At 35.0% G+C, this 13,428-nt stretch overlaps 1 protein-coding gene across 1 annotated transcript; it reads left to right on the forward strand.

Annotated features, from left to right (window-relative positions):
- Positions 1-7,688: 7,688 nt before the first annotated feature.
- Positions 7,689-12,260, forward strand: LOC127105473 (pseudouridine kinase). Its single transcript, XM_051042660.1, has 9 exons — positions 7,689-7,947; positions 8,059-8,184; positions 8,612-8,714; positions 9,316-9,363; positions 9,464-9,561; positions 9,700-9,814; positions 9,922-10,004; positions 10,354-10,918; positions 11,803-12,260. The coding sequence occupies exons 1-9, from the start codon at positions 7,885-7,887 to the stop codon at positions 11,859-11,861; spliced, it is 1,260 nt and encodes a 419-aa protein (XP_050898617.1). The 5' UTR covers positions 7,689-7,884; the 3' UTR covers positions 11,862-12,260.
- Positions 12,261-13,428: the final 1,168 nt, after the last annotated feature.

Genomic DNA, 13,428 nt, shown 5'->3' on the forward strand with positions numbered 1-13,428 from the left:
ATTGGAAGAGATTGATTCACTTTTGCTTTGATGTTTGTTCTTGAGCTTTTGGAGAATTTGGAGGGAAAAGTAGTTACAATTTTGTGCAATTGTGATTATGATCAAGAGTTTGTTATGATTAGGCCTTTATACTTCCACTTAATCAAGCTTTAATCATGAAATTAACAAAGTAACATGTAATTAGCAAAACTCCACTTTTCTTAAGCAAGGGCAAAATGGACTTTTCACTATGGGGCCCATGACAGCTATATGACAGCTCACACACTCTCAAAATGACATGTGTGATCTGTTGCAACTTGTCCCATGGCCATTGGATGTGTAATTTGCATTTTCACTATGTCATGGCAAATGGTATAATTTTCAAATGCAATTCACAAGTGACTTGACCAAATAATGAACCTCAACATGTTATGACAGTTCAAACCATTTTCAAATTGCATTTGTGAGGTGTTGCAAAAATCCCCATTCCAAAATTCTCATTATTTCTCAAGTTGGACCATTTTGCCCCTGGATTTTTAACTGTACACTTGAAATTTGACTTTTTGCATTGACCATTTTTGATGAATTCCAATTATGCACCATGAAAGTACATGTCAAATGGAGTTTGCACATAACAAGATCACTCAATTTGGACACTCCATGTGGAAGTTATGCCCCTCTGATTATGGGTCATTTTTGAAATTGAATGGACCATAACTTGCCAACCATGCATGGGAATTTCAAGTTCTCGGACTTTTTGGAAAGGTTAGAACAAGATCTACAACTTTCATGTTGAACAAAGTTTCATTTGAAGCTTCCTTGGATATGTAATTTTGAGGTCAAAACCTTTCCATTTTTGGAAACTTCCATTACAAGTCACTTTCTATTTTTGGCAGTTTCTTGTCTGACTTGATTTTCTCCATTCTTGAGCTTTGACATGTCAAATAACACTTGTTCCAACATGAATGAAGTTTATCCAACTCAATTCCACCTCCAAATCCATAAAATCATGCACAGCTGACCACAGTTGACTTTTTCAACTGATAGATGAATTTGGCAATGCATAGATCAATCTGAGCTCCAATCCTCTGACGAAATGGCTCAAGGATGAAACCCTAGCCTCAATAAGCTCAATAAAATCATGGAATGATCCTCATATCCATCATAGACCCCATCTCCTAGCCACGCCCTGATTGGCCCAATGCACCTGATTAGGGTTGACCAGTGGTCAAAACCCTAATCTCAAGGAATCTTGATCAAACACTTGAATCCTCTGATGATAAACCATGATGATGATGTATCCTTTCAAACAAGATGAAGACCAATCTCCTTGAGAATCACAAAACCCTAATTTGGACCTCCACATCCTCAGATGATTAATGACCAGTCCAATGAAACCCCAGCTTGCACATAACCTCTTCTTCTCCTGATCAAGACTTAAGAGGATGACTTGCACAATGTAACCACATGATATGCAATATGCAATGCCTAATGACCTAAAAATGTTATGCAATATGATATGCTAGTCCCAAGAGAGGAGGGCAAATTTTGAGGTGTTACACATGTGTCTATCAAAAACACAATCCCCTTTAATTAAGGAAGAAAGGGATCGCATGAATAAGATTCCATATGCATCTGCAATAGGATCTATCATGTATGCCATGTTATGTACTCGACCAGATGTCTCGTATGCTTTAAGTGCAACGAGTAGGTACCAATCTGATCCTGGTGATGCTCACTGGGTAGCTGTCAAGAATATCCTTAAGTATTTAAGAAGGACTAATGACTCATTCTTGATATATGGAGGTCAGGAAGAGTTGGCTGTAATTGGATACACCGATGCTAGCTTCCAGATAGATAAGGATGACTTTAGATCGCAATCTGGTTATGTGTTTTGCTTAAACGGTGGCGCTGTGAGCTGGAAAAGTTCAAAGCAAGATACAGTTGCTGATTCTACAATTGAGGCCGAGTATATTGATACCTCAAGTGCAGCAAAGGAAGCTGTTTGGATCAAAAAGTTTATTAGTGAACTTGGCATAGTTCCTAGCATTGTGGATCCCATTGGTCTCTATTGTGATAACAATGGTGCTATCGCACAAGCCAAGGAGCCTGGATCTCACCAACGATCCAAACACATACTTAGGCGTTATCATCTCATTCGAGAGATAATAGATAGAGGAGATGTGAAAATATGCAGAGTACCTACACTTGACAATATTACTGACCCACTGACAAAGCCTCTTGCGCAGCAGAAGCATGATGGCCATACTAGATCTATGGGTATTAAGGGTATGCCTGATTGGCTCTAGTGCTAGTGGGAGATTGTTGGTGTAAGCCCTAGAGGCCAATACTTTTGGTACTTGTATCGAATTATTTATTAATAATAAAAGGCATTTTCTTTATTATGGTTGATTAATAAAGTCCTTGGAATAGATAGTCCGTTTAATGTATTAAGTGTGACTTAATCATGAGAACACATTAAACATAAGGACACTATTCTTAAAATATCCTTAGTCGAGCTTTATTGTGAAGTGGGATGACATTAAAGCATTAAGACTATTATGTATATAGACTGATGATCACATCTCATGGATCATGGATAAGGAGTTATCAAGTCTTAAACATAGGTATGAATATTAGGAGTAATATTTATACCGGATTGACCCGCTATGAGAATACTATATAGAAAGTTATGCAAAGTGTCATAAGTTATTCTCATGGTGATAATGGTGTATACCACTCTTCGACCTGAAACCACTATGGACCCTAGATGTAGAGTCGAGTGCTTTATTGCTGATCCAACGTTGTCCGTAACTGAATAACCATAAAGACAGTTGATGGGTACTCCACGAAGCATGCTGAGGGACATGAGTGACCTAGATGGAATTTGCCCATCCTGCTTAACAGGATAAATGTCTATGGGCCCAATATTGAACTGGACAAGGATGACACGGTCTATGCCTTGTGTTCAATATAGACATAAGGGCAAAAGGGTAATTATACACATAAGTATTATCATAGAAGGAATTGTCAGATCACATGACATTTTCGTGTCTTGGGTAGCAGTGATGTGTTGCTAGATACTGCTCACTGTTTATTATGTTAAGTACATGATTTAATATAATTTCCAATGCCGCGAAAACCTACAGGGTCACACACAAAGGACGGATTGATGAGAGATAGAGTAACTAAGGAACACCGTAAGGTACGGTGCCCTTAAGTGAATTGTAGAACATCGTAAAGGTACGATGTACTTAAGTAGAATACGAAATATGGTAAGGTACCATGAGCTTAAGTGATTTTGGGCATATTATAAGATATGGGCCAAAATACACTTAAGTGGGCTTTTTAGCTTGAAGCCCACACAAGTGGTTCTATAAATAGAACCCTTGTGCAGAAGCATTCATTGCGGTTGCATTATTTTTGTTTTCTTTCTCTCTCTCTCACTCAAAGCCTTCATTCGTACCAGCTAGCACTGTGATTGAAGGAATCCGTTCGTGTGGACTGAGTAGAGACGTTGTTATCGTTCAACGTTCGTGATCGCTCCGTGGATCTGCATCAAAGGTTTTTGATCGTCACAAGAGATCTGCACCAAAGGTTTTAATCGTCACAAGAGGTAAATATTTTATCACTGATCATGACCATTCGTAAGGATCTCTAAAGGAGAATATTTTAATTTCCGCTGCGTTTTGGACCGCAAATCTCCTTCAACTAGTATCCACCTCGAACTTGTCCCCGAACCCGCCCTATTTATTTTACTATGTACATTATTATTTATTTTTTATAATTTAAAATATTAAATATGTGGTCAATGTTTTGATATTTTAATTTGAATTTATTATTTGAAATATTTGAAATGTATGTATGAAATTTTTTTAGATTGTTTTATTTTGTTATTTGTAATGTAATTTTATTTTGGAAAAATAAATATTTCTATTAAAAAATTGATTTTACTAAATGAATGGTGGCGGGGCGGGGATACCCGAACCCGTTTGGGACGGGTTTGGGTTTTAATTCCCCATCCCCGTTTGGGTTTGGGGCGGAGAATGGGGATTGTTTGGGGATTCAGGTTTGAGTTTGGGAGAGGTAAAAACCGTCCCCGACCCGCCCCGTTGCCATGCCTATTGATAATGCTTGACATAGAGTATATGAAACCCCCACCGTGGGAGGATTGTTAGAACTTTTGCATTCTCTTCCTATACTATATATGAAGGTTGGAAGGGTCCATATCAAAATGGGACCCCATAGTTAGCACTAGGCATGACAACATAACTCGTACCCGCGGGTACCCACCCGAACCCGCCCCGAAGTTGATGGGGAAAATCCACTTTGACTGGGTTTGGATTTTCCCCGATTATAAAATATGGGGACGGGTCGGGTAATAGGGATACTAGTACCCACCCCAAACCCGCCCCCGAACCCATCCCGTTTACTTTATCATGTACATTATTATTTATTTTTGATAATTTAAAATATTAAATAAGTGACCAATATTTTGATATTTTGATTTATATTAATTATTTAAAATATTCGAAATGTATGTATGAAATGTTTTTAGATTGTTTTATTTTATTACCTGTAATATAATTTGGTTTTTTAATAAAAAAAATATTTCTATTTAAAAAATTGATTTTATTAAATGGATGGTGGTGGGGCGGGGATACCCGAACCCGTTTGGGACGGGTTTGGGTTTTAATTCTCCATCCCCGTTTGGGTTTGGGGCGGGGAACGGGGATTGTTTGAAAATTCGGGTTTGGGTTTGGGGGAGGTAAAACTCGTCCCCGACCCGCCCCGTTGCCATGCCTAGTTAGCACTCTTCCCATAGTCGACATATGAATGGCTCTCGTAGGTGAAGAAGGCGACCATATATATCTTTTTCGTTTAATGTATCATCTTATAACACTTGATCTTATCTAAAAATAAAAAAATCAAATGGGTTAGGGAAACAATCATCCGGAATTTTTTTATTAAAGAAAGTCATAAAACTCATATGCTACTCATAAATGATGACACACATCTCCTCTATAGTGGCAACTTCTACTAGCAAGTGCGTCTTTACGTAATGTTTCTTTAATGATACCCCAAAAGGCATAACACATCGACAAAATCCAAACTTTCCATAAGGCCACAAATTTTATATTCAGATAGGTCTCCTCCTAGGATAACTCGTTAGAAGGTAGATGTGGGATTCTGTCTTAGCTAGGAAATGGCTTTGAAGCCATAATTTTGGAAATATGTATGGGCATTTGAAGGGCGCCTCAAATTGAATGTCAAACATACTCGCATGGGCCACATCAGTAAGGGGAGTAACCAAGTAGTACTATTATTTCATCTTCTTCACGCTATCAGAGTATAACTTGAACATCTTGTGGTCATGCATAGTGGAGATCAAGCCTTGACCCCGTGCTGAATCAGAAGAACGGCGTTGAACAATAAAAAAATGGAAAAAGAGTATCAAGGTCAACCCATTTTTCTTGTACTCACACCAATACTGGAAGACTTTGATATAAGCCCAATTCATCGAATGTAATTGCGAGGGAGAAGTCCCTAGGTGAATCAGAATGCCTATCTCAAAGTCATTGAAAGGGAGGCAAAAACATATCAATGAAAAAAAGAATTCATGAAGAGAGATGAAGCATCCATCATACTTTCTACGCATAATTTTGTTTCCTTTGAGGGAAAGTACTCCCTAGTGTGAGGAGGAACCCACCTATGTGAAAGAATGATCAAGACCACCCTTATAAGCAAAGACAATTATGACTTCTAATGCTTCTTGGTCCACCCACATAGCTAATTTTTCTTGTGTCACGTTCTGGGTTCCTGGGAGAGAGTTACACATCTTAGAGTTACTGTCAACACACAAAAAAGAATGACAATAAGTATAAGTACGAGATTTAGATTCCAACCACCATTTTACTTCACTGTTTGTGGGGTCAAAACTAAAAGTGTGACGATGTGCTATGGTATAAGTCATGGTCTTGCTTCATGCTTGGAATCATTTACAACGATGGGATTCATCAAGACCTGAGCAGGAAAAGCGAAACCTTTAGAAACATCCCTAAGGGTAAGGCTACCAGCTACCCTACCCTCCTCGACCGCAATTGCTTCCTTTAAATCCTATATAGCCACCTTCCCAAGAAACCATAGTAAAGGTAAAATAAATACAAAAGGGAAAGAGACTTCAGGCAATTACCTTGAAGAAGATGAACTTTATGGCTCATGCAAAGTAAGGTTCATCGAAAAAGACGGTACAAAGACGTTGGAATAATGGTTGATGGGAATTGTTAACAAAGATAAAGTTCAACTACTAAAAACATGGGAAGAATTATTGAAGTCTCACAAATGACAAAAAATGGGACCATTACCTAATAATTATTTATATATTCTTCAAACAACTGCATGATCCATAACAACTGACATTGGTAAGTGTAATCGTGCTACCGATGACCGTGATCTCAAATTTAACTATTTAGAACACTCAAGTATCCTAAGATGAGAAGGCATCATTATTGTCAAACTTAGGGCCACACGTTGAAATCCTCTAGCGAAATGTCGTGAATACATGGAAAACATTCAATGCGCCTATTCGCAATGCTACCAACAACGAGGATTTTCAATTCTCTTTTAACTAAGGGCCGCAACCACTAAAATCCACATAACAAAACCTTCATTCCAACAAGTGGAAACAAGGGTTTAATGGCGACTGTTCTGGGCCACTTACAAGACTCACACATAAATGCCCAATCACAAGTAACATAAGGAAAGACATAAGGATTAGTTGTGACCTCGTTCAAATATAGAACACGTAATTCCAACCTCAGGCCAACTTCCCACAGTTAGATCTAATCGAATGGTGATTTACGCGAAACACTGGATTAAGCGGAAGCAGTTCTAACTGCATAAATTATATAAAACTATGCACGCGCTAGATATAAGTATTCTATTCATTCTTACACTCAAATATTTGATATACAATCATAGATTTTTGAAGTACAAGTTATTATTTTATATCAGTTTTTCAAATATCTGAAAAAATACGGAAAAAAATTATAAAAATATAGATCTACTCGATATAAACTACCAACTTTTAAAAAAATCCGAAAAACCAACATGATTTTACCTAATTTTTAAATTTTAGATAAAAATATATATCAGGTTCGATTGGCCTACTAAAATTTTCATGTGAGAGAGGAAAATTTTCATATGTTGATGAAAATTTTTCATGTGAGAGAGGAAAATTTTCAACACATGAAACATGTTAATGATCTCCACATAAAAAGTGCAAAATTAATTGAAATGATGATAGTATAAAATCTCCCCGACTTTTTAGGAGGAGAAAAACCAAACTTAAGTTCAATATATATATATATATATAAAACTTAAGTTTCTCTTTTTGTGTTGTTTTCACCACCGTTATTTGATCCATTAGATCGACTAATCTAGTTTGAAAATTAACTCTTATCATCAAATGGTTTCAACGTTTTTCCAATCACAATTGCGGAGATCAAACAATTATCCTCCCTATCAAATCATCATTGACCAAATAACAATCATTCTAAGTCAAGTTTATCTTTTGTTCATATTATATAGAATAAAGAACTATATGTATGTAGCTAAAAATTATTAAATAGTTTCTAATTTATGCTATTTTTAAAATTGTATTTTTTTTTTTTAATTTGAAAATGGTCTTCAGATTATTTCTGACTACAATATTGATTAATTCTGCACACGTAATATTTAAGCATTCTTATAGCTTTTCGTCGTTGTGGTCATCATCGTGGATTTCCTGCTTGACACATTCTAGTCTCAAGTAAGAAATCCGAACCCATCGATCAATTTGTCCAATCCCCAACAAAACACCTCTCATTTTACTCAATTTGATTGACGAAAAATTCAACAACCACAATGAAGATCAACATTAGCGAAACATCGAATCCTCATCATGGAGCTTATACTCGTCTGCATCCTGTGAGTGCGCTAATATCCTCCCTCGCTTTTCATTTTCATATCAATCTTTTCTTTTACTTTCTTGTTGCAATTTCTGCCAATTTCATAATTGTTTTGTTACTGTACTGTAAGGTTGTAGCAAGTGGTAGAGAATTGGAGCATGAGGATCCAGAGGCTGTGATAATTGGGGGTATGGTTTTGGATATTCATGCCACACCTTCAGTCCATGCAAATCCAGGAACTACAACTCCTGGCAAGGTTAGTTAACAAAACAAATCAAACCTAGCAATTCTAGTGGACTCACTCATCTTTGATCTTATCTATACTCTTGCTTGTTTTTATGTGTAACCTATGATATAACTTCACCAAAATAGCTAAATTTATATATAAAATGACATCAGACACAATACCGACACTGAGTCACGATGACACAATTTGAGAAAATAGAATTGATTAGTGTCGGTGACACTCTGACACGTCTTCAATATGAAGTTTCGGTGCTGCATAATCCACGATTCGGTAGTTAGTACTCGCTACTCCCGGCTAAGTTAGGATGACGGGGGTTGCTTCTCAATGTTAAAATGAAAGATGTTGCCAGCTCAATATTGGTAGCAGTTGTTTATTGATTTTTTCTCTCTTTTTTTGTTGTTGTTGCCTATCTTAATCTGGAGATTTGTTTTGTCAGGTCTTCTATATGCAAGGTGGTGTGGCAAGGAATGTAGCGGAATGCATGTCAAAGCTAGGAGCAAAGCCATACATGATTAGTGCTCTTGGGTTTGACATGGCTGGTAACATTCTTTTTATTTCAAAAAATCTTAAGTTTTATTGTCTAGCATTTATCATGGTTAAGACTTGACACTTAGGCGAGCCGCTTCATGGAATTTACCGTTGGTCTAAAGTGAAATTTGTTAGTTATTCTTGATGGAAACATTTCTCTGATTCATTTGTCTAAATTTGGATTTACATTTCTGTATTAGAGCAAAAACTAGTACTACTTTTCATCAAACGGAAAATGAAAGGAAAGTTTGAACCACAGCACGAGATTGGAAATAGTCTTTGGAAAGAAGTATGAACAAACTTGAGAAATCCAATCCTAGAAATGAATGAACTTCCCTTCAAACCAACATAAACTTTATATCTTCACTCATGTCTGCAATTAACAATCTATAAAGAATCTAACTTTATACTTTATAGTGCTTTGATATACTGCATCCTTTTAAGGTTGTGAAATGATATACTTGTAATGCAAATCAGTTAAGAAGCTTCAATGGTTGATTCTTACTACGAAATGTGTGTCTTAGAAGACAATGTGACCAGAAAGATATTTGACAAATAAATATAGGGAAGAAACTTACGAAAGTCTGACCTAATTTTCTTTTTTTGCTCTAGGAAACCTACTGTTGGAACAGTGGAAAACTACTGGCCTATCAAAAGAAGGTAAACTTTTATTTCTTCGCGGCTCATCTTTGTATAGATTTGGGATAAGTTTCAATAACGCAAGATAATGGCTTATTGTACATTATTGAATTTGATGAAGGTATATTGAAGAATAAAGATATTGAGACTCCAGTCGTATGCAATATATTTGATGTTAATGGCGAGGTAGCTGCTGGTGTTGCTAGTGTGGAAGCTCTTGTAAGTTGATCATTCAAGTATTAAGCTATCAAGTAGTCTCAAAACTTAAACAAGCGAAAATATATGATTCACAATCTTACGTATGTTTAAAATCAATTATCATTTATAAAAAAAACTTATTCAATCATGTTGTTGCAGGAAAAATATTTGACACCTGACTGGATTTTACGCTTCAAGAGCACTTTACTTTCTGCTCCAGTGTTGATGGTCGATGCAAATCTAAGCGGTCCTTCCCTCGAAGCTTCTTGTAGAAGTAAATTCTATTTACTCTTTTAATTCTCTTCTCCTCTGTCTCTACTGCATTATAAACTCACTATAAATGCTTCTTTTTTGTTGTTACATAAAAATCGCTGTTCTCAGTGGCAGCTGATGCGGGGTGCCCTATCTGGTTTGAGCCGGTGTCAGTTACTAAATCCCGAAGAATCAGTACTATTGCCAAGTATGTGAGTGTCATGCTTCATTCAAACATGATATTCTTTCTTAAATATATTTTGAGAATTTGCGAAATTCAATAGTCTGAAATAGTTGTAAATAACTTCTGTGGTGGTCACAAACTTTTCTAATATTGTCTTGGATTCTTGATATTCATTATTATTTTTAACGAATTCATTATTATGCATTAATTGAACCTTCTGCTAGCATCACTAGAAAATTCTTTAGATGTATTCACACTGTGCACATCACATTTGTTAAGTTTATATACTAATTTTGATGCTGTTCAGTTCATGCTTATATAACTCATTCATTGTATCAAAATTCTTTTTTTATGACATGTCTGTATACTTTGTTTAGGTAACTTTTGCTTCCCCAAATGAAGATGAACTTATTGCAATGGCAAACGCTTTATCCGGTAGCGGCGAGTTCCACCCACTTAAAGAAAACCATAAAAAAGACAACCTATCAACAGAATCTTTGTTTCAAATACTGAAACCAGCAGTGTTGGTTTTACTAGAAAAAGGAATTAAAGTGGTTTTAGTGACCTTAGGCTCAAGTGGAGTGTTTTTATGCAGTAAAGGAGGGCCAAGCTGCTTTAAAATTCCCGTTGCGAAAACAAATCGGAACAATTTTAGTGGACAATTATACAATGCTGTTATGCATAACTGTCCACCTAATTGTTATTCAGGTTTTTCAGAACATGATAGAAGCAATCGTGTCTTTGCTGTGCATTTGCCATCACTCCCTGCTTCAGTTGTGAGGCTCACCGGGGCTGGTGATTGTTTGGTTGGTGGAACACTCTCATCAATTTGTGCAGGATTAGATATTATGCAAAGTGTGTCTGTTGGCATTGCAGTTGCTAAAGCTGCTGTTGAGGTGGAGTCAAATGTCCCTTCTGCTTTCAGTTTAGCTGTCATTGCTGGTAAGATTTTTTCTATACATTTAATTATAGTCTTCGTAGCATTGACGCTTTAAATCGAATGTGTCTTTGGTGTTTGACACGTGTCAGTGTCCGACACCAACACGGTACTGACACATGCGATTACATTCAATCATTTTTATTTTCTTCAATTATTTCAAGGGTCTATGTGTCAATGTCAGTATTGTGAGCCATGGCCTTCTATGTGTCAGTGTTTCCTAGATAATACTACCTCGATCCCTAAAACAATCCATATAGGTGGAAAGCTGAAAGCTTCAATAGTTCCCCGCCGAACCTTAGAGTGCTATGATGGGTATTTCAGTTCGTCCCTACAAAATAAAATCTGGCTTAGGTGCAGCCACGGATAGGGCATCAAGGTTGAAATCCTTCGAAGAGAGCCCAATTAAACCACTCTTATCATTGGATTGGCTTTCCGCATCCTCACGGGGCCACTCGGACTTTGAACCTGAAAACCGATAATTTAGTATGGAATTTAGAGCTCTAGTGGGGCCATCAACCTTCTACGTGTCAATGTCAGTACGCCGAGTCATGGCCTTCTATGTGTCAGTGTTTCCTAGATTATACTACCTCTATCCCTAGATATAAGAGCCTCTGGAGTACATCACAAATTTAAAAAGTTGGTTGTGATGATAAATTTATTGACAATTTGTATTTTTTTGTAAGTTTGCATTTTATGAGAGATATACTATTTATTTTGAAATACTTTATATATTGTATTGATATTGTAAATATATGCTATTATTTTAAAATATAAAAAAGTATAAATGAGAATTTTTATGAAAGTAGAATTTTTGTAAGGTTTTAGTTATCAACTTAATGATTATGGGAATTGTATGATATTCTGATGTTCCTTCTTTCTTGCGCAGATGATGCCAAGTCTGTTTTCTGTCATGCCAAAGTGCTGTTTCACCAATCAATGCTGTAGGTTTTGCATGAAGATCACATTTACAACCTTCTTTGGGGCCTACAAAATATGGTACATCATCCCAAGTTTTCATGCCTTAGAATTCAGAACAAAGAACTAATTTTAGAATCCAATGAGTTGGACACATTGAGTAACATGTATTACTAGACCATTTCACCAAATTCTGTCGCAATCTATTCTCTTAAATGGGATGTGTTCATTTTACTGTTTGTTTTCTTCTTCTTATAGATAGAAACAGGTGTTACATGGGTAGCCACATCTTGTTCTTTGTCTCAAGATTTTCATTATAATCCTCAAAAGCCTTGTGAAAGACACATTGTAACAATCATAAATCTCAGGAATTATTGATGATTTATAATAGAATTTATGTGTAATTTATAAGAGGAGAATTTATGTGTAGTTTAAGTAGAATGTCTAATCATTTGTTTCACTCTAAATTAGCATCATTTTACTATTTAGTTATTTACTCTTTAAGGGCTTTAAAAAAATCATTTTTTTAAATAAGTAAATTAGGGTCGGTTTGTTTTAGTTTTAAAAAAATTGATTTTTTCTTTGTATTTTTTAAAATGGATTATACAAAAATGTTTTTCAAAATATTACAAGTTTTTCTAAATTTATTTTTTATAAATTAAAAGATTGAATTGTTCATTGTATAACATAAATATACATTATTGAAGATCAAAACATAGTCAAAATAATAATTTTTTAAAAAAATTGTATCTCAAAAATGATTTTTAGAAAAAATTATTTGAAATAGTTTCAAAATTAAGTGATTTTTTAAAATTTTGATCTCCAAAAAAAGTTTCGATAAAATGATAAGATACCTAAAATAACATTTTAAGAATAACTATTCAAACAAAATTTTCATTTGAAGCTTTTATGAAAAGTTTTTTTTTAATTTTTTTTACACTAAAATACATAACACTATAAAAATCATTTAAAAAAAAGCCAAAACAAACGGGCCTTTAATCCATTGAAAATTGAAATAATTAATTTTTTTAAAGAATATTTTTTTTATTTGGAATCCTTAAATCATCTAGTAGTGTTTAGATTTTGTTATTTATGTAATTTTTCTGTGTATAAAATTATCTTAATACTTATTTGTCAAATGTTAGGTTATGTTCATCTTGTAATAATGAAAGTAACGAAATGTTATATATTTCTTCGTTCTTTTTTAAGTGATATTCTTTGACTTTTTACATATATCAAGACAATTAATAAATATTGTTATTTTTCAAACAACTCTCTTTTTATCTATAATATCATTAATTATTTATTGCATTCATTTTACTTTACTCACTCTGTAATGATTATTTAGGAGTAATATTGACAAATGTGTAATTAATACTATCTTGAACTTTTCAAGTGACAATTAAAAAAAAACTTATTAAGAAAGTGACACTTAAAAATGAACGAAGAGAGTAATAAATTATAAATACCTGAGTAATAATACATATAATCTACAAATAATCTACAAATAATACAAAAATGAGACTAATGTCTACCTAGGTCCTCCATGAGTTAAGTGTGCTGCCTCTGATGCTAAAGTATACATTTCACCGGGTTT

This window comes from Lathyrus oleraceus, chromosome 7 (assembly GCF_024323335.1).
Source record: "Lathyrus oleraceus cultivar Zhongwan6 chromosome 7, CAAS_Psat_ZW6_1.0, whole genome shotgun sequence".
NCBI classification, from domain to species: Eukaryota; Viridiplantae; Streptophyta; class Magnoliopsida; order Fabales; family Fabaceae; genus Lathyrus; species Lathyrus oleraceus.